This window comes from Pinus tabuliformis, chromosome J (genome assembly GCF_031772625.1).
Source record: "Pinus tabuliformis cultivar Carrire ecotype Pingquan chromosome J, CPIR1, whole genome shotgun sequence".
In the NCBI taxonomy this organism is placed as follows: domain Eukaryota; kingdom Viridiplantae; phylum Streptophyta; class Pinopsida; order Pinales; family Pinaceae; genus Pinus; species Pinus tabuliformis.
In genome coordinates, this window is record NC_142295.1 from 1462911181 (window position 1) to 1462933274 (window position 22094).

Here is a 22094-nt window from a genome sequence, read left to right on the forward strand (position 1 = left end):
AACCCCAACCCTCTGATCCCACAAAATGAGAAAACTGTGCACGAATCCGAAGCCGAATTTTAGGATTTACAAAAAGCTTTTTTAAAGCATTTTTAAATCCTTCTGCGACTTCTGGGTCTTTGTTTGGTGCGCTTCTTTCTAGATCACGTAGCAACTCTGCAGCATAATATTTTGGATTCAGTGCATAGGCTAAAAGGTGCAATGGGGTGGTCATCTTGTTCCACCTTTTGGTCAATATATCTTTTACTTCTCTGTAAAAGATTTCATCTGGGTCATTCTCCTTGGCATTTATAACCAACCTTATCTTCTCTATCATGGAACCAATGCCCTCATACACCTCTCCCAGATTAGGCATATCTGTGTCAAACATACGGAGCAAATCCACAATTGGCTTAGTAAATGCCAAGAGGTACTCCACCTTATCCCACCATTCATCATCAACAACCAACCGTTTCATTGCTTGTGCTCTATCAGATTGGGATTGCCTCCATTGATTCCAAAGAGAACTGCATACCATTGATTGTAACACATCTTTCACCTGCATGAGCCTTGTTAAGACTATGATGTGAGAAGCAAATCGAGTCTCAGCAACCTGCAGGTGTCAAATTGCCAATGTTTCAAATTTCAATCAATTTGAAAAATCATAATTTGATTGAATAACCTATTATGATTCACGAATCATGACATTTGAGAATCCAATTTAGATATTTGAATTTAGAGTCACAAATTAGAATTTATGAAATATTTAATAAACTTTAAAGTTTAAAGTATATGTACCTTAAGGAGCTCCAACTTAGCAAATTCCCTGTAGATGCCTTGAGACATGTGGTGGTTTGTGATAAAGGCTTGAATTTCTTTTGCCTCTTCAAATATTTTTCGAATCCACTCAATTTGCTTCCCCAACTTGCTCAACATGAGGTTCAATGAATGCACAGCACAAGGGGTAAAAATGTGTTGATATTTGCCTTCAACAATTAGGCATGCTGCTCTACACACCGTTGCATTGTCAGTTATTACCTGGACAACATTTTCAGGCCCCACCAATTCAATTGCTTCAATCAAGATGTTAGCAATGAATTGAGAATCTTTCATCTGCCCCTCACAATCCACTGCCTTCAAAAACATTGCCCCATGTGGGCTCTGAGCAATCACATTGATCACAGGCCTATTTCTTTGATCTTTCCATCCATCAGAAATGATGGACACCCCTGAAATGAGCCATGAATCACGAATGGGGGCTAATTTAACCTCCAAATCTAACTTTTGAGCACTCAACAATGTGGTGTGTATCTTCTCATATCCAGGGCTCTTGTACCCTCTTGGGGCTTCATTCAAACATTTTACCATCTTTGCCCAGTAAGGAGATCGCACAAGGTTAAAGGGAAGGCCATTTGCATAAATGCATTGGGCTACAACTGCATCTGCTATCTCTCGAGCATCATTATTAAAACTCTTCTCAAGCGGTCCCAAATTTGACCGCTTTGACCCAACAATTCCATGAGAATAAAGTGGAGGCTTTGATGAAGATGCTTCCAACCTTGTTGGGTGTTTTAAATGGGAGGCAGGATTTGCTTCATTTGCTTTACCATCTGCCTCATCTTGTTCTCTCTGATATTTTGCAATTTTTACCTTGCTTAAACCATTTCCATCTTTCCCATTCTCTTTAGGTGGGCCACTACATATTCGAACCCCATTGTTTTTTAACCCAAGCAAATGTGCTTTAACCCGTGTGTATGACCCCTTAAACTCCTTTTTACACTCACTGCAAACCCATGCCAATGATCCACCTCCTTGGATCTTCCCAACAGTAGTGACATATTTCCAAAGTGGTGACTTTGGATCAACTTTCTGGGTTGATTCAGTTTCCAGTGCCACTTCCTCTGCCTCATGAATGGCTGAACTTGAAGTTGCCATGAATGATGATGACATTTACTGAAACTGGAAAAAGAAAATTGACAAATATCAGATATGTATTTTACTAATTAAAAAAATTTATTTGGTCATTTCTGGATGTCAATAAAATTATGTCATCATTTATTTATATGCCTTTATATTTACTCTATTCCATAATGATTAGTTATTATTCCAATAACTACAAAAATAAAAAATGAGTGAAATCTGTGATAAACAGTTTGCAATTTCTAAGCCATGAACACAGTGAACTGTGACTGTGACAGTGACAGTGAACTGTGACAAGTGAAAACTGAAAAAGTTAAAACTTTAAAAGTCTTTTTCTCCTGCATGTTAGGCACAAGCCTAGGCCCTATACATAAGAACTTCCAAAGCTACAAAATCAACAATCATGAGCAAAATCAGTGTAATAGGAGTCAGGACCTTCCTTTTCTCAGTCACTGCAAAGGTACATAACAATGACCACGGAACTCTTACACAATCTGTGTAAATTCTAATTATGGGCACCTTAATTCAGTAGAAACAATAAATAGCCACCTTAGAAGCAGAACATTCTAGTATGACGAAGAATATGGTTGTAAATCTGAGAAACAGATCCTAGTCAGGAGCTTCAAATAAAAGAATGTCAGTTATTTCAGCCCATGGGGAGTTAAAGTAAGAAAAAACTGTGCACCAGCTAGTTGAAGATTATGGAAATTGGAAAGCAAGGCTGGCTACTGGCTGCTATTTAATGTCAGGCTTCAGCATAGATGAGGCTGCCAGTCATTATGAGTTTCATTAATGGTTATATTTTTTAAACCCATTAGTATATTAGGAGTCTTTTATCAAATTAATAACTGCAGCAAGAACAGGACTTTTAAGTTTTTGCCCAAAGACATCTGTAAATTTTATATCTAGCACTAGCAGGCTAGGAGATGTCTTTTTTGTATAAGATCTCTGAACATGAATTATGTGTGTAATAATAATTGTGCATGCCTACAACAGCTCTTTATGATATAAATTTCCTAGTTCGAGTTAATTTTATTAAGAAGAACTAGTCAGCACTAGCAGCAGTTAATGTTTGTCTTTTTCACATATTCTAAGTTAGGATTCACTAGATGACAAGTCAATGACAAGCAAAATTTGTTGCAAAGGGCTTTAAAAAAAATGTGTCTAAGCCAGGGCTAGGTAAGGCTATGCATGTGTTCCTGTATAGTGTATACATATACTGGCCTAGCCTGCTGTTTTTGAGTTAGAACTTTGAGATTGCTACGATGTCAATGTCTGAACTCTGTGGGCAACAAACATAGTTATGGTCCGAGACTTGCAAACAATTTTTGGACTAACTGTTTCTAAACATGTTTTTGTCCCAAACCCTCCCTTTCAAAGACTAGTATAAAGCCTTTAGAAACTCTATAGCAGAGAACAAGGAAGAGTCTACAACGTTTGAATCCCTTGGAGGCCGAGTTTAAGCTAAGGAGCTTAAATCGCAGGTGACAATCAAATATCAATTGTTCATAGATATTAGTGAGTTCTCGGGCTAGTTTTCTGAGCAGATTATAGTGAGTTCTCGGGGCTGGTTCTAAGTAGTTGTAAAGGCATTGTTCAAGAAGGAGATTCGTGTCACAGGTGTGAGTATTCTTTGATAAACAAGCTCATGTTTCAGAGCAAAGATTTGACTATCCAAGCTGTTTGATTTCCAATGGTGAAGGAGCATATAAGAGGTCGAAATTCTAGCTGAAGGAGAGCACACTTTGTGTGCAAAATATCAGTCCATAACCCACTGTAAAGAGGACCTCGCAGAACCTTCTTCAAAAACTAAGGGAAGCAATCACACACATACAGTATCTGCTTTAAAGTTTAATACCATCAAATGAAGTCCAAAAAATCAATGTTTTTTCCTGGCTGCTAACAGTGTAGACTCTAGAGATGAATCGAACGATAAAAATAGACAGCTGATAGTGATAAGTTGTGTACCAAGTCCAATGATGCCGGCAGGTTCAGTGATAATAACTTTCAACGGGCAGCGAAACTCTCAGCGGCGGCAGTGAACTCAGCGGTGGCAGTGAACTCAGCACTCAGCAATCAGCGCTCTTGTCGTTTAGGAATTAGGTTAGGGTAGAATGAATCATAAACCGTGCCCGTAAAGTTAAAAGTTACCACTTCAAAACTTAAAACGCTAAATTCTGAAAATCTGTTCCCGGCGGGCAAGTTATCAGCGACGAAACGTTTTGAAATTTTTGAAATACGTATCACGATTTGCTGAAACGTTTTGAAATTTTTGAAATACGTATTAGGATTTGCTGAAACGTATTGGTTTTTTTTAAACGGGAGGGTTTTTTCATGAAAACGCCTGAAAAACGGCTAAAAGAAAAACGAAACGTTTCCAAATCACCAAAAACATTTTTAAGCCATTTTTTTGCCGTTTCTGGGGTGAATATGTATCCAAAACGTAAAACGGCGTTTTGGCCCTTCAGGCAGCCGTTTCCAGTATCCTAGTTTTAAAGATGTATATGCAACTTTAAGTCAAGGCAAACGAGTAGAAGAATTGGATTATCATATTAAGGACCAACTCTTGTATCATTGTGGGAAGCTATGCATTCCACAAACTGAAAGAGTAAAGATAATTCGAGAAGCACACACTTCTCTAATATCAAGTCACTTTGGTGTAAGTAAAACGGTTGCACAGCTACAAAGATTTTGTTATTGGCCAAAAATGAATGAGACAGTTTCTAGATATGTAAGAGGGTGTACCATGTGTGTTAAAAGCAAGCCCGCAATAGAAAACTAGGCTTGTACACTCCACTACCAGTTCCTTCTCATCCTTGGGAAAGTGTTTCCATGGACTTTGTTGGAGGACTGCCTAAATCTAGGAAAGGTCACGACTATTTATATGTTTTTGTGGATAGGTTCAGCAAAATGTGTATTTTAATACCTTGTAACAAACAGATTACAGCTGAACAAACTGCAAAGTTGTTCTTTCAGCATGTATGGGTTCATTTTGGATTACCCACTTCCATAATATCTGATCGAGATACCCGATTTGTTGGGAAATTTTGGTCAAGTTTGTGGGAATTGATGGACACCAGGTTGAAGAAAAGCACAACTTTTCATCTGCAAACAGATGGTCAAACAAAAGTGGTCAACAAGACAGTGATCCAGTTGCTCAGAGGCTATTGCAGCAAGCATCCCAAACTTTGGGATTGTAAAAATTTATGCTTTCCCACCCCGGTTTTCAATTTCACCTTATTTCTCCCATGTAGTTAAATGCCCTTTCCCATAACCATACATTTAACAAGCTGAAAAAATAAATATTGCTGAAAACACAAATTCTGGAAATTTTACAGAATGCTGGAAATTGCAGAAATAAAAATCAGCAGTAATAAACAGCCATTAAAACACATTTAAACACTGAGATTTTTGGTCAATGTGACCCTGGAAAAACCCCCTACAACTCTTGGGGAAAACCAGTTCGAGAGCTCTTCTTTATTTCTGAAAATGCCTTTTTCGCAATGAGAAATATTCAGCAAAAAATCAGCAAGCAAATTTACAACTTATCTCTTTTCCCATGCCTCACAGCAAACTGGAAATTACAGCAAACAGGACAGCAATAAATGTTGTACGGCCTCCTTGATTTTCGTGCCCACTTTCAGCATTAAATGCTGCTGTACGGCCATCATTAAATGCGTTGTACGGACTGCAATAAATGCGTTGTACGGCCCTCGTTTTGCATGCAGAAAAATCAGAAAACTACTCCTTGATTTTTGTGCAAACCACTCCTCGAAAATCGTGCCAAAATCTGCCTTTCACTGTGTGCTGAATCAGCTGTACAAATATGCTCAACTGCTGCCTTGGAATGTGTGCCAAGTTGCTGTCTCCTTCTCCTCCCTGCTCAGAAATCTCTCTTGCTCTCTTGCTCTCCTTCTCCCAATCTGCTCATGAAAGAATGAATGACCTTTTCCTCATTTTCCTCCTTTTCCTCCTTTAATCTAACCCCAAGTGACTTTTGGGTGATCCAAGTGACTTTTGGGTGATCCCTAAATCCAATGGCTGAAATAGATTGAGATCTAAGGCTGAGATTAAATGCTCATTTAAATCTCACTTTTATTTTTTCATTCACCCCACTTTAATAAAGACCCACTTAGTCATTTATTTCCAAAGTCACTTTTCCTTTCTAATTATTCATTGACTTTATAAAAGTCACTTTAAAATTAGACTTAATAACTTTATCACTTAAAGTCACTTTTAAATTAGATTTAACTTTATAAAAATTATAAAGTTACTTTAGGAGAAAAATTAAATTCTTTTGGACACTTTTTCCTAGGCCAAAGATCAAAGCCTAAGGGAACCACCTATCCACTGGTACCAAATTTCAACAGGGATGAACATTTATGTTATGTGCAGCATGCTTACAACCGAGCTAAACATTCTTCTACATAGAGATCTCCTTTTAAGACCTGTTTTGGTTTCACACCAAGTTCTCCCTTGGATTTTGTCTTTGGTAAAGACATAGCAATTGATGGACACAATGATGTGGACAAGGCAACCAAGTTCATTGAACAAATCCAAGAGATTCACCAAGCAGTACAGGAACAGCTGGAAAAAAGCCAAGCCAAGTACAAGGCAAGGCATGACAAACATCGAATAGAGCATAGTTTCCAAGTTGGTGATCAAGTCTGGCTGTATATCAGCAAAGACCGAATGCAAGGAGAAGGTAAGAAGCTGAAGCCAATAAGGTATGGACCTTTCAAGATACTTGAGAAAATTGGTGAGAATGCTTTTCGCCTTGATCTACAAGCTTACATGCACATCTACTCAGTTGTTAATGCACACAGCATGAGACTATTTGAACCTTCATTAATTGAAGATCCCGAAGAGCAGAGTCAATTGCCTTCTTTTCATGATCTGTTACCTGAATATCTTAATGAGTTGCAGGAAGATACAGTTCTGGACAGGAAGGTAAGAACTACACGTAGAGGGGATGTTGAGTACCTCAGGATCGGACTCAAAGGTTCAAAGCCAAGCAGTGCGAAATGGATAGAAATTGAACAAGCGAGGAAGCAATACCCTCACTTGATTGATGCTTGAAAGAAAACCAACTTTTGGTGGTCCAAAAGCTTTTTCAGTGGGAAGGTCGTGATCCGAATTGGATCCTAGAAACTCTCTAAGTTTTCATGACTGTTTCAAATTATGCTAAAAGATTCAGGTCCTAGAAAAGATCGAAGTTATCAGAAGGAATCCTCATAACAATTGCAGTTGTGGCCAGAGTGGGACGACCCTCGGTCAAGCGCGCAGACCGTTGGCCCATGGTAAAGCGCAATGGCACAAAACTAGCAAAAACCGAAGGCTAATTTGGGAAACAGAAGTGGATTCTGATATCGTAGGGTGTCCCCCTCAGTGAAGGAAAGCCCCGAAGCGCCCGGACCCGAAATCGCTATAAAATTCAGAAAAGCAACTGTTTCGGTTCCGTAGCACGGGATTCCCCAAACCGGTAGGATATCGAAAGGCTTCGAGGCGGTAAGCAGTTTTGACTGAGTCCCGCCCGATGCCACACATCGAGCGACACGCGTCCGGCGGATGAGAGAGAAAACTGCTCGCATCGGATGGGTAAACACCATGCGACTTGTCCGCCCGATATGAAGAACCATAGGATCTTGGGGGCCGAGATCAACAGCAGAGATATGTCTCGATACTTGACCGATATGACAGGTTAAAAAGCAAGATGACAGGGGATTTGAAGTCCGACGTGGATGATGAATTGGTAAACGATTCGTGTTCGCGGACGATCTTGAAGCAAACAGATTTAGCGGCCATTCGAATATGATTCAGGGAATCTGACACCCAGTTCGTTAACAAACAGATGGCCACCTCCCTGCGAGGCGTTGCCTAGTGATGATGATGCAGAGCAGAGGAATTCGAACGGACAGAGGAAAGGAAACCAGAAGGCCGGGAAGCGGAAACGAGTAGTCGAAGAACAGACTGGCTTTAAAGCCATAAACTAACAGAAGCAGAGGGGGCAGCATACAGAGAGGCAACACACAGAGACGCAGAAAGCTAATAGCAAAGAACAGAGAGTAGAAGACGAGCTGACTTGAAGGCAGCGTCGAGCCAGAGAGAGTCAGAGAGTCTGTGTACTCCATTGAAGGCTTGAAAGGTTCAAGCAAGCTCCTCGGTATAGGCCTGTCATACTACTGTGACCCTCAGAGGTCGAGTTTCAGTAAGGAGAGTACGTGCACTCCATTCCTACTGACTTCATTCTGTTAGTGAGACTCGAATCGAGCTCATTGTTGTAAAACTCTGCTTGAAAACATAATAGAGAGGCCACCACTGAAAGGCTGGACCAGGAGACGTAGCCCAGGAGCATTGGGTGAACTCCTTATTAAACTTGTTTTGTTTACATGTTTGACTGTTATGTTTTCTCTGATTGCCTCAGTGTCTATGTATACTAGCAATTTTATCGATCCGTTGCATAAGTAACATAGGCACATCCATGCACATGAGTCTGTAATACCTTTAATTCTTTGTCCTGGATAAATTCCAGATCAAAGAGTTTTTCTTCTACTTTCAATACCATCTAATAAGCCTCTTCCACTGTTTTAGGAGACAATACACTTATCTCATCTTGAATGTCCATTCTAAGACCATTCACATATCTGGCAACTTTCTCATTTGTATCCTGGACTTGTCCTCCTCTTATACTCACTTTGTAGAATTCCTCTGTGTATTCATTTACTGTCATAGACCTTTGTCTAATATTCTGCATCTATCTGAATAATGTTTGCTAATAGTTACTTGGCAGAAACTTACATTTCAATTTTGCCACCATTCTGTTCCAATTCTTAATTGGTTGTTTGCCAAGTCTTCTTCTTTCTGCCTGCACTCCATCCCACCAAAGTGCTGCATATCCTTTCAACTTTGTGACAGCAAACTTTACCTTCTTTTCATCCTTTGTTTCTTCATAATCGAAGAATTTCTCCATGTCATTAATCCAGTCTATCAGCTCCTCAAGATTTAATCCTCCTACATAAATTGAAACTTCAGTTTTGGGTCTAGATGTGGATCTCAACACTGACTGAAAGAATCTCATCTCAGGAGTAACTTCTACAGGTTTGTTCCTCTTCTGCAGCCTCCACTTCAGGATCACTGACATCTCCATTATCTGCATCTCTCCCTGTTTCCATTGCTTCTAATCTAGCCTGCACCGGTTGCATAACTTCCATCACTTCAGCTTTTGCAACAGGCCTTCCTCTTCTACCACGTCCTCTTCCAACTTTCAAAGCCATAGTGGATTTTCTTCTCTAACCCCTGAGATCCTGTTAATGTCTTTAAGCGGCTCTGATACCACAAATGGTGGCCGGGCTGTAAGCGTTATTGACAAACATTCAAAACCAGACACAATTTCTTCTAATTCAGGCTGGACCCCTTCTTCGCTTTCTCGTGGAGTATCGCTCATCTATCACTAAGTTATCTATTCCACTAAGCTAGTGGAACCGCTTTAAATTTCCCCAACAGGATGAGCCTTATAAATCTACTAAACCTCCGTAAAATCACAATCGCAAGGCTATTTGGTAAGGTTTACTTACTTTTGACTAAGCGATGCGAGGTTGATCGAACGGTCAACCACCTTAGTGATCCAACGGTCACCGTCTCGTCGCTCAAACAATCTGCGCGGCCTTTAATCGACTTTACGGACCCGATGAGGTTTAAAACCACTCGACCTATAGAAGTTCGGGTCTGGCATTTCCCACGTGCTTAATTCCTTAGGACGGACCCAATGGCATTTATAGACTGTAATATAGTCGATGTTGGATCCGGTTCAGGGGCTAACGTTCACCCAACTCTTTAGCCGATATCTATCGGATAACGATGGCCACTAGTCCTCCGACTTGCGGAGACTTCAAATAACCCACGAGTTAACACCAGGCTAAACCCGCTGTGGACTGGTCGTAAGGCGTTGATATTTAAGATCAACGGTTTAGGACAAATGCAATCTTTCAAGCCCGATCGAGGAACCCATATGCCTTCAACCTCCATAGTTCATAATACGTGAAAAGAGAATTAAACTCGATTACACAATACTCGAACTTTTTAGAATTAAACAGGAAATTCAACAAAACACAATGAAATTTACAGAGGGATGCAACACCTCTGGGATTGACCAAATCTACACAGAAAGATACAGAGAGATATTTTCTGCAACTAAATCTTATATCTGGCAAACAAGCCGAATCAGTCAAAATCCCCTTATTATGATTCGGAACTTACATAAGTATTGTTTCAATTAACAACCAAATCCTAAATCAAAGGACCAAACTAACTAATCCTATCTAATCTGCATGATATTCTCCTCGAGAATCTCCACTACATCTAACTACTTGAATTTATTACATGATAATCTATCTCCTAGATTTTAGTCTAAATCCTATCTAGAAAGCGTTGAAAATTGACAGCTAAAGGACCCCACTCCTTTGCTTGTAACTTTTTTTGGATTTTTGGAATAATACGAAGTCTTTTGTCTTTAAGCCTCATGCTCCCGCATCAAGGATCACTCTTGAAGAGAACTACCTTCATCAAGGAGAAGTTTTCTACTCTCTATATCATTATCAACATCAAGAAAGCAGCAAGGAGAAAGGAGCATCCTATCAAGTAAGTATATGACCTTATCTGAATTTGTCAAAATGTCTTTTTGCAAGGAAAGCAACAAATTGGTTGGGGCTTCAAACTATCTTGCATGTAAGAAAAGAAGGATCTAAATCTCATTGAAAATGAGGTCATGGATCATGACCAAGGATCTATCACAAAAACCAAGAGAAGATGCTCAAGAACTTGCAAAGTATATGAAAGGGGAAATTAGGGCTCAAAGGATTCTCATTGAATCCATCAAGGATCCCCTCATCCCATATGTATCTAAACTCGAAACTTCAAAAGACATCTATAACAAACTGGTAGAGTTGTATTCTGTAAGCATTGCTGGAGAAGTCATCTCATTAAGGCAAGAACTCTACAAGCTGAAGATGTCTAGGGAAGATGGAATAGCCTCATACTTTATGAGGATATCTGAGATCCGGGATCAACTACAAGATCTGGGAGAAGTCATGTCTGATAGTGAAATGACTACAGTTGTATTAAATGCACTACCGGAGGAGTGGGGTAACTTTACTTCAAGTATTTATGGGAAGAAAGAAGCTACTCCATTCTAGGATCTATGGTCATTATGCTAGGTTGAAGAATCTAGACTAAAGGCCAAATCTGATGTGGGAGCAGGTGATCAAAATCAAGCTTATGCTGCAATGACAAGAAGAAAGGGACAATTTGGAAAGTTTGGTCCTCAGAAAAAGAAAAAGAACATCGCTAAAATCCAATGCTATGGATTTCAAGAATATGGACACTACAAAAGATATTGTCCTAAGATCAAGAAGGACAATAACAAAAGAAGAAGAGAAGCTCATATCACCGAAGAAGTGGAGGAAGCTGAAAAAGAAGAAGTCCAAGATAGAGGAAGTAAGAGATCTCTACTATGAATGAGATAGTCTTCCTCACCTAAGTTCTTTTCAAATTCCTAAGTCTTCTGTTATAAGATATGGTTATCATAATTCACTAAATGGGATGCATCAAGGCATCATAGAAGCATTGAAAGAAAGAGCTCGGGACATCATCATAGAGAAGCATGAAAGATGGTTAGAATCTACGAAACTCAAGGATATAGCTCTTGGGAATATCATTGGAAACTGCGTGAGAAGGTTCTAAATTACATGGATCAAGCCAAATCTAATCTTAGTCGTTGATTAGGGACTTAATCTCAGTCGTTGAAGACTCAACAGGAAAAGTATAAGAGGAGGCTTGAGTGTCAGTTGGAGATACACCAAGATTGATCAGTCAATTCAATTTTCTGGCACTGGGTTTGCTGAGAAAATTCGAACGAGTGATCTGAGTTGCAGCGAGGGGAAATGAGTACATAGAGAGAGGCAAAGATAGTGCCAAAGGTCCAGTGCAGTGATTAAGGAGGATACGCAGAGGCAGCGGCAGCCACGCAGAGGCAGCAGGAGCCATGCAGAGGCAGCTAGAGACTACACAGAGGTTGAGGGGCTTGCGTGGGTGACGCAAAAGGCCAAAGAGCTAACACAGAGAGGCAGAAGGATAACGCAAAGGGTTCCAAAACTATGTAGAGGCTAGCAAGGCTGACATAGAGACTTGGAAAAGCGCCAAATGGATTTTTGTGGGGCAGACTAGTGCTGAGAAGCTGAATATCTGCTTTCAAGAAGAGGTATTACTGCCGTGTAGAAATCTCTGTTGGGTGAGCGAGTTTGGCACCCTAGTTGTACTCAAGAAAGCTGCTTAATAATAAAACCCTCAGCACTGCTGCACCTGTTTTCCGCATTGGATTTTTCGAGGGACGATTGTCCAAAAAAAACGGTGTCCCTTGTGTGTTTGTCTATTATTTCAGTTGATGATCTGTATATGAGTTGAGACTGCATTTGTGTTTATTTTTAGTATTTATATGGATAATCACTGGTTAAGGAATAAACAAGTAGGTGAAAGAAACGAGATAATGCAGTAGGAATTTCTGACATGCCAGGCATAGAAATTTCAACATGATGGATTTGTCATCCAAAGTTCAAACTGAGTTGCAACAGCCATCAATATTCTAGCAGGAACCATTCTTGCAGTGGGAGCAAAGGTATCTTCATAATTAAAACCTCTTCGTTGTGTGTTTTCTTTAAATTTTAGCAGCAACCCTGCCTCTGTGCTTGTCCATCAATCCTTCCATTTTTAACTTAGTTCTATATATCCAGTTGCAACCAATGGCTTTCTTTCCTGGTAGTAATTCAATGAGCTCTCGTGTGCTCAACACCCAATCGTACTCGCTAATCCCATTGACCTACTATTATGGTCATCTGCTGGACATTAATTGTTGAAATTTCACCTACAATGTGATTATCTCATGTAGGAATTTAGTCAAACACTTGTCAACACTCAGATTTCCAACTCCAATAAAAACTTCAGCAATAATGTATTTTAACCCAAACACATGCAATCTGATTTTTATGAGCAGAAACACTGAAGACTAAATATGAACTTCAAATGCTGAAGAACCCACAAAAATTGACACATGAGATTTTTGGACAAAGACCCTGGAAAAAACCCGATGGGAAAACCAGTAAAGAGGAGGAAATTTTAATTAAATGCTCAGAGAAATTTCTGAGTTTACAACAATTAATTTCTAGCAAAAACCAATTGTACTTATCTCAAAAATTGTGCCCAATATTCTCACGAGAACCATGCCACATGCTGTCTATAATTCTGCACCTCTGCTGTATGGACTACAGACAGAACTAAATGCACCAGAAAACAGTCTAGTAAACAGTGCTCTTGTTGTCTCGATTTTTGTGTCATTTTTTCCTGTACAAAACAGCAGTATTTCTCCTTGAAATTCATGCCCTCTTAGCTGAAATTTCGTGCCCAGATTTACTGTTGTATGGCCTGCATTAATGGCTGAAAATCTCCTAGAAAAGCGTGTCATTTCCCTGCTGCAAGCTGCCTTGAGAAATGTGTCCTCTTGCTGCTAGCTGCCTTGGAATTTGTGCCCTTCCTTGCTGCTCCTATTTTTCTCCTCAGCCCTCTTTTCCTCTCTCTCTCTTGAAAAATGTGCCTCTTCACTTCCCCCATCTCCTTTTATAAACTCATTAATTACTAAAACCATTAAATCTTGCCATCTCAAGATCAACAGTGGTGACTTAATCTCTCATTGTGATGACTTAAGTCACTTTTAGTAATTAAATATACAAAGCCACTTTATAAATAGTGTCTGGGAAGCGACACTTGCTCAATCATTTCTGCAGGCTACCCACTACCACTAAAGAAGTACCCCCAAACTACAATTTCTAACATTAATAAAATAATCTTATCTTATAAGATACAAGAACAAACATGATCAAATAGAAGCCTGTACGGTTAATTCTGATCAAACAGGAGTGTGTTCTTTGATTTCCACAACTGATGATACTACGTAATTGTGTCAATAGGCCAATATGTATTAACTTGTCCAGAAACTTAATGACTAATCTTATTAAACATGACTAATGACCCCTAATATAGAATAAGCAATAAAATAATGTATTATCTAACTGCAAAATATGGTCTCTATGGGACAATTTGTAGCTTTGCTTAGAAAATAATTCCCTCAAAATTGGAGTGTGCCCTCTTTAAGTGGCTTTTGGCATCTTATTCACACCTTGGTATTACACTGAAGGAACCGATGTAAGTATGCTTATGAAGGATTGGTCGGTTTTGCTTATGCCTTTCAGAGGATAGCATTTGATGAAGTATCTGTCCAAACTAGAGCCAAATTATTTGAATGTGCCATCTTTAAGTGGCCTTTGGCATTTCATTCAAACCTTGGTATTGTACTGACTTTGAAGGATCCGCTGGAAGTATGTTTATGAAGGATTGTTCAGTTTTCTTTGTGCCTTTTCAGAGGATAGCATCTGATGAGATATCTGACCGAACTAGACCTAGAGTGTATATGATACTAACAATGATTCAGCAAGGCATTACACTAACCTCATTGCAAGTGTAACTACAATTAGGCAGAGCCCTTCATTTTTGTATTGGTAAGTACTTTTTCCAAAAAATAAGAAACTCTGGAACCTTAACCAGAAAATAAAAAACATAAAATTCAAAATGAACAAACATATTAAAACATACCAACCTATTATATACATAAAACTAGAATGAACAAAATGTATAAAACTAGATTGAAAGCATACCCTCTACCTGAGCAATAGCTTCCTTCAGTTTGGCGTGAAGAGCAGATCCCGAATCTTTAATGCTCTTTGGAGGCCATATCTGCTTCAAGCAAACATGATAATGAAGCAACAACATACTGTGAAGTTGGACTATTGCTTTTCAACAAAATAATATAGAACTGACTTATTGCAAACTGTCGAGATTCTCAAATAAAGTAATATGACTATCCAAGTCCAAACTCAACTCAAAAATTAACAGGTTCTCAAACTGAATTCAGACAATGAATATGGATTAAAACTTATTATACATTCAACAACATTTAGTCTTCAGCAAATAAACAGGAAAAATACAGCTTAAATAAGAAAAGGCATGCATGGAAGTTATAGAAATAAACACCAACCTGATGCATTACTTTAAATATCATACAAGTAATCCCAAGCATTTATTTTTCTGCTGACCATCCATCCCAGCCAAACAAGAAACATGATAGTGTAATTTGCCTCAGAACATATATGATATTAATTATAATACATTTTGGAAAACATAAAAAGTAACAATTAGCATTCCTCTTCTCATATGCCTTCTAGTAAAAGTACAGTGTCAATCATTTGAAATTTACTCGTTAACTGGGAAAATTATTGATTACTTTGTAAAGGTATCTAATCACTACGTAGTAATTAAACATAGATTTATCTATAAAAATGTACTTTATGTGGCATCGATCGCAAACATGGAGCCAAATAATTTCTTGCAGCATTGATGTCAGCATGAATACATAATGGAAAAGTGGAATTCAAACTGTCTTGGCATCTCCCTTTCTATAATTCTGATCTTATGTTGATTGGTTACTAAAAATAGATCTAGGTTTACATGTATGTCGCATACATCAACTGACAAAATAAAGCATGAACAAATTCTCTTTCCATAGGGGAAGGTAGTGCATTTCACTAGATATAAAACTTCCAACATTATGGTATCAATAGCTTGTAGTGTACTGGAGTTGTTTCTCAGCATCATTACAGCATCCCACACCTTAACTCAATAGGGTTCAATCGTTTTTCTTTTCTGAAGACTGATCTGAAAGCGATAGAGATGATACTTGTTCTCTTTAATGGTGCTTTATAGAGTGGAAAACTAGAGCTATGTTCCCATTTTCAAGACTGGTCCTCAATTCGACTAAATGGGGTAAAAAGAGAAAATAATCTGTTAGAAGGCTTCAACAGCCTTTTTTGGGTGAAAAACTTGGGAGGAAGATGGCAACCCTTTAGCAAACTGCATCAGGAGTCAGGACACAGTAGCTATTTGTCCCATGTTGAAATATTTTCTTCTATGTATTTTGCATTATAAACCTAAGAATAAAAAAGAGCAAACGCACAATCCTTCTTTCTGACTAGAGATTTTCTCTCACTAGTTTTTTGAGGCTAAATCTTGTATCCAGGGTTTTCTATGCTGTGAGTTTTACAACCATATCTCAGTGTGTATTCATAGTTTTATTGATGCAAACAGCATGCTTCTGATTTTACATCCTAATAATAAATGATGGTTGCGCAGTGAAGTCTCATTGGATTCACAGTAGTATATTAAAGATATGCTACAACAAACCGTCCATTGGAATTTGGAATATCCGAGGCAACTTACATGTCGTATTGATATCATAATCAGGGCAGTTTTCTTTAGGATTTTGTTGAAGAGTAGTCCATGCTCACCAGACATGAGAAGAACTAATGTAGTGAGAAGAATACACCCTGCAGACCCAAAAATTGGCAGAAGGAAGGCAAGCAAATGGCCTTGTTACCTGCTAAGTTCCACCTAACAGGATGTGAAAGCCCCATGGCCTAATGCATAAGGCACTTGACAAACTTTCAAATGATCAGAACTCCAGCAAGGCATTTATGCCCCTTTCTTCTCTCTCCTCTACTATTTTCTTCTCTTAAATTCCGTACCCCACAGGGGAATTGTCATAAATGAACACTAGCATGATAAACTTATGTAACAGACTTAGGCAACATGGGACCTGGTTACTAAGTGAGTCAACTCTATAGTGTTTTATTCATTTGACTAATTATTTTCGCTTTTAGCGATAAATAACTAATCGAGTTTTTTCACTCATATACCTCCAAAGCTGGAGTGTACCTTAATAATTGGGCCTTGAGTGTGTTCTAATGTCTAGGGTCAATGTATTTTGCCATACTAGGTCATATCCAGAGTCTTACAGAATTTGACTAACTCTTTCTAGAATTTTTTAAATAGTTAAAAATTCCCGGAATATGGGACTTTTAATTAATTTCCTATGTAATAATGTAATTAAGTGATACTAGGAAATGTTGGTGTCATATGGATGCTCAAAATTCATGCTCGGAGCACCAACATTATCCTAGTACCCACTTTGCAGGGCCAAAAATGATTATTTCCCCATGAAAACCAACTTTTACCTAAAAGCAAGGATAAAAGGATAAGAAAATTTCAAAAATTAATAAGTTAAATATGAAGTGACCACAGACTTTATAAAAATAGGGGTGTCCATCATTTCTGAAGTGACCACAGACTTTATAATTTTTCTCGAAAAAATTGAAGTGACCACAGACTTGTCCTTTGATCTGGGAACCACATCCCAGACATCATTCTTCATGATGGATTCATACTCCCCATTCATCGCATCCTTCCATACTTGGTGTTTCATAGCTTTTTCGAACGTACAAAGCTCAGATTGAACAATGGTACTCATAGCAGCAAGTACCCTTGATACCTATTGGGCTTCTTACTTTCATGAAATGTCCCTCTTGGAGCAATATGCTTTTCAGCATCTTCAAGAGTGTCTTTGAGCCACAAATGTATTTTCCTTAAGGTAGAGGGATCACCAGGAGGTGGATCAATGGGATCCATCAAGCCTTCAACATCGAGCATAAGCTCATCGGACGGAGGTTCAACCTGCTTTCCTGTAGCATCATCATTCTCTTTTCCTGGAATGGGGAGGTCTCTGGCTTTCCCAAGAGCAGTGTCTTCATCGAATGTAACATCATGACTTACTTCCACATCTCGTTGCCCAAAGCACATAGATTCTATATGCCTTTGAGTTTTCACTATAGCCCACAAATGTTCCTTTCTTCCCACATGCTCCCAACTTGTTTTTCTTCTCTTTAGGCACATGAAAATACACAAGACAACCAAATATTCTAAAATGAGAAACATCAAGTTTCTTACGAGTGAAAACTTCTTCTGGTGTCTTGAAATTTAATGCTTGATGTGGACACCTATTTTGAACATATATGCCAGTATTTGCAGCTTCTCCTCATAAGAACTTCGATAGACCTAGATCATGAAGAATGGCACGGGTGGCTTCCATGATCCTTCAATTCTTTCTTTCAGCAACTCCATTTTGCTCAAGAGTGTATGCAATAGTTGTCTCCCTCTTAATGCCAGCCTCTCTACAAAATTCATTGAATTCATTTTATTCATATTCAGTTCCATTGTCGATCCTCAATATTTTGATCTTCTTCCCTATTTGATTCTCCAACAAGGCTTTGAAAGCATGGAACCATTTGAACACTTCATCCTTCTTCTTCAAGAAATAGATCCATGTTTTGTGAGAGAAATCATCCACAAAGATAGCATAATATAAGTATCCTCCTAATGATGTTACGGGCAACATACCAAATAGGTCAGAATGGACCAATTGAAGAATATCAAAAGTTTGACTTTCACTTGAGGGGAATGGTCCCCTTGTAAGTTTCCCAACTGCACAACCCTGACAAACACGTTCATGATTCATGTTGAAATCGGGCATACTTGTGATCATCTTCCTTGCCCCATGTAAGGCTTTGTAATGAAGGTGGGCAAATCTATGGTGCCATAATTCGGACTGAAAAGAGGTGTCGCAAGACATGGCTCCCAAAGGACTTCCCCTAACTTGATAAAGACCATCAACAAAAAATCCAAGTGTAAATGCATCTTTAGGGTTTCTTTGCCAAAGGCGTACCTTTCCATCAATGAATGCTACCTTGAAGCCTTTATCTTCGATCGCATAAATAGATATCAGGTTCTTCTTCAAATCGGGCACATACAATATTTCTTGTAGATGAATGGTTTGACCTTGATTTAAGTGAAGAGTGATAGTACCTATTCCTTTAACGGGATAGGTGGCATTATCTTCAAGTATGATTTGCAATTTAGTCTTCTACAACATTACTTTCCTCATGCCTGAAATTTCTTGATCTTCTGGGAGGTCGACCATTTGTATACCGAGCAGTGGGAGCATTCCTCTTTCCTTTATTGTTGAAACTGTTGTTCATTTGATTGCCATTACCTTTGTAGTTGTTGTGGTTGTTGTTGTCATCATCCCTTGAAGTATCCTTCTTTTGATGACACTCTCTAGCATAGTGGCCAAACTTGTTGCAATTGTAGCATCTTCTTTTCTTCCTTCTTTGAATCTCGGCTTAAACCCTTAACCTTGTTTCCTTGCACCAGCGTTGTTCTTCCTCTTAGCATGAGCGAAGAAAGTAGTAGGATCATTTCCATTGGAGGGCTTATCTTTTCCATCATCCTTATTTCTTCTTGAGTGCATCTAGCCATTAATTCATCAAAACCCAAAATCCTGTCATTGTTGAGGATGGTGGTGGTAAACACATGCCATGCTCTTGTAAGACTTCCAAGTGCAATGAGAGTGAACTCCCTGTCACCAACAACTTCTCCAATAGACAAAAGATCATTCTTGATTTAGGGAATCCTCATGAAATAGGATTGAATAGAATCTCCTCCATCCATCTTGATGTCTTTCAACTTGTTCTTGAGAAAGAGGATTTGATTTGCATTGTTTACTTTGAACATCCCAACTAGCTTATCATACATCTCCTTAGATGTTTCCAAATCAAAAATATAGGCAACCAAATGCTTTAGAATGGAGGCTACAATAATTTTCTTACCTTTGGCCCTAAGTTGCACGAAACAGGGAAACAGGTACGAGTTTCCGAAACGGGCACGGGTACGAAACATGACCTCCCCAAATTTTGGAAACTAGGAAATGCAAAATATATATATATATTAAGACATTTAAGAAATATGTGCAATCATAAAGCATATATGATACATTCTAATTTATTACATTATGATTAAATTGTCAATTGTCAATGCATAAACTATAAGTCTCTAATTCTACATCACATTTACTCATGAATGATCACATAATGAAAATAGCAATATCAAAAATCAGCCACGTGAAATTTCTAATTTCTTTTCTCGTGCTTGATTGGGAGTCTCCTCCTACATAGTCAAACGACCTTAGTGCTTTTGATTAAATACAAGTTCCATACCCTAGTACCCTACGTGCTCTTGATTATTGGGAGTCTCCCGTGCATAGAGGGCTTGGTTCTCTTGATTAAATGTGAGTTCCATACCCTAGTACATGACAAAATCCAATGGAAACATTGTAATCCCCCCAATCCTGAAATCCTGAAAAATAGGTAAGTCTATTGGATTTTGAGTGAGATCTATAATTCTTCTTTCTCCATATGAAATCCAATAAGGGTGAAACCACTCTCAAACATCCTGAGTCATTTCATGGTAATGTTAAAAATTTAAGTAAAAGGATGAAAATGAAAAATAAAGGAGAATCTCACTTTTACTTTAAGAATTTAACATTACCATGAACTGCATATCAACACTAGGGCCATAGGCTTGAACATTAGGTTGCCCCACTCAGAGGCATCTAGAAACATCCAGAAGATATTTTAGTCGCCCAATAAAAAATTAGAAGCCATAAGGTACGAGTTTCCAGGCCATAAGGTACGAGTTTCCTCGTTTCCGTTTCGTTTCCGGCTGGAAACGGACCCTTCTCTAACATTTCCTGCAACTTAGCTTTGGCCTCACCTTTCTTGTACTTTGTTTCTGCAGCAGCAAGTGCATTTGAAGGAGGCTCCACCACTCTTCCCTTTACATAGTCCATAGCATCATTCTCTTCCAAAGTCAAATCCAAAGTCATCTTCCATGCATGATAGTTGGATTTGTCCTCGAATTTGAAGTATGATGTAGTAGTCATTGAAGCTATACCAATATTTTGTCCAACAGCTTTCCTTAGTGATTGCTTTTCTCACTCTTGCTTGGGTTTTGTCTTCACCTGGGCTCTGATACCATGTTAATTTAATTAACGATGGTATGTTCTATGCTTAACACAAGTTACTTCAATGTTCCTTAGTAGCCCAATAACAATTTCCAATTTCCAATAGCAATCACAATAATCACATTGACACTAAAAGCAGATAGAACATGAAACAAAGTGCAGAAGAAAAGTCAAGACAAGAGGACACCAGATTTGGTGGATGCCAAGGAAAAACCACAATGTGGGGAAAACCCTTTGATCAATTCTTCTTATTATTATATCAAAAGTTCAATAGAGAGAGAGTACAAAAATCAAATTAACTTGCCCATTTCTAAGTCAAAACAGCGCTATAAATTTCTGTAGTCAATTTTCAACCCTAACCAAAAATTCAATGTTGGTCAAAGCAGCAGCAGATCATCCTCAAAGCAACTCGGTCTTCCTCAATCAAACTCAGCCTGATCAGGAGGTCAAAGTCATCCCAAAGCAGCTCGGTCAAACTCGTTCAAAGAGAGAGAAAACTACTGTAATTTTTCTGTGGTCAAACTCAGTCAAAGAGAGAGAAAACAACTGTAATTTTTCTATGGTCAAATTGCAATCAACCCCGAAGTCAACACTGGTCAAACTATCCAGAATTCCTCAATTTTTGTGCCCAAAAATGTGGCGTAAAAAGATCAAATTTTTTACCCCAAAATGTAGTCAAACTTGGTCAACAAGCCCTCGGTCAACGTTGGTCATACCTGTCACAGAACTCTGAAATTTCGATCTACAGTTTAACCCAGAAAAGTCGTCCTCCTTGCCGCACGTGTGAGAGAGAGAAGTTGCCCAATAGTTGTACGAACCAACCAGATGAAGTGAGAAGAATGTTTGAGTGATGAATGTGCCAAATGAGGTGTGAGGTCTCTTGTATTTATACATTTCGTTGTGGGTGAAGAGACACATCCATTGAGCTTCTTGAGCCTACATGATAATGAGGCCGACCTGAACAATTTGCACATGTGTGGGCATAAATTCAAAATCACACTTCTGCTTGTCCGAATGAAATGATCTTTATACCAATCTTGTGTTGATTTTTAATGTACCTTGGACAAGTGGTTTCCCATAGGTTAGTCTCTACCTAGGGAAAAGTGTCCAAAATAATTATTTTCCTAAGTGTGACTTTATAAAGTGAAAGTGACTTTATATGTGGTGAGGTCAATGTTAAATTATAAAGTGAAAAGTGACTTTAGACATAAAGTACAATGTGGGTTCTTTATTTAATGGGTGAGTTAAAAAATAGAAAGTAAGAATTAAACGCACATTTATTCTCATCCCTTGATCTAAATGAATCTGAGCCATTAGATCTTAAGGTTGCCCAAAAGTCATTTAG

General features: G+C 38.6%; 1 protein-coding gene across 2 annotated transcripts in view; it reads right to left on the reverse strand.

Annotated features, from left to right (window-relative positions):
- LOC149232881 (RING/U-box superfamily protein) overlaps positions 1-22094 on the reverse strand; it is a 179791-nt gene that overhangs the window by 43546 nt on the left and 114151 nt on the right. For both annotated transcript variants that reach the window (XM_089379535.1, XM_089379534.1), the window contains one exon: positions 14665-14736. In XM_089379535.1, coding sequence (XP_089235661.1) covers positions 14665-14736 — 72 coding nt within the window. The remainder of the gene's footprint in view (positions 1-14664; positions 14737-22094) is intronic.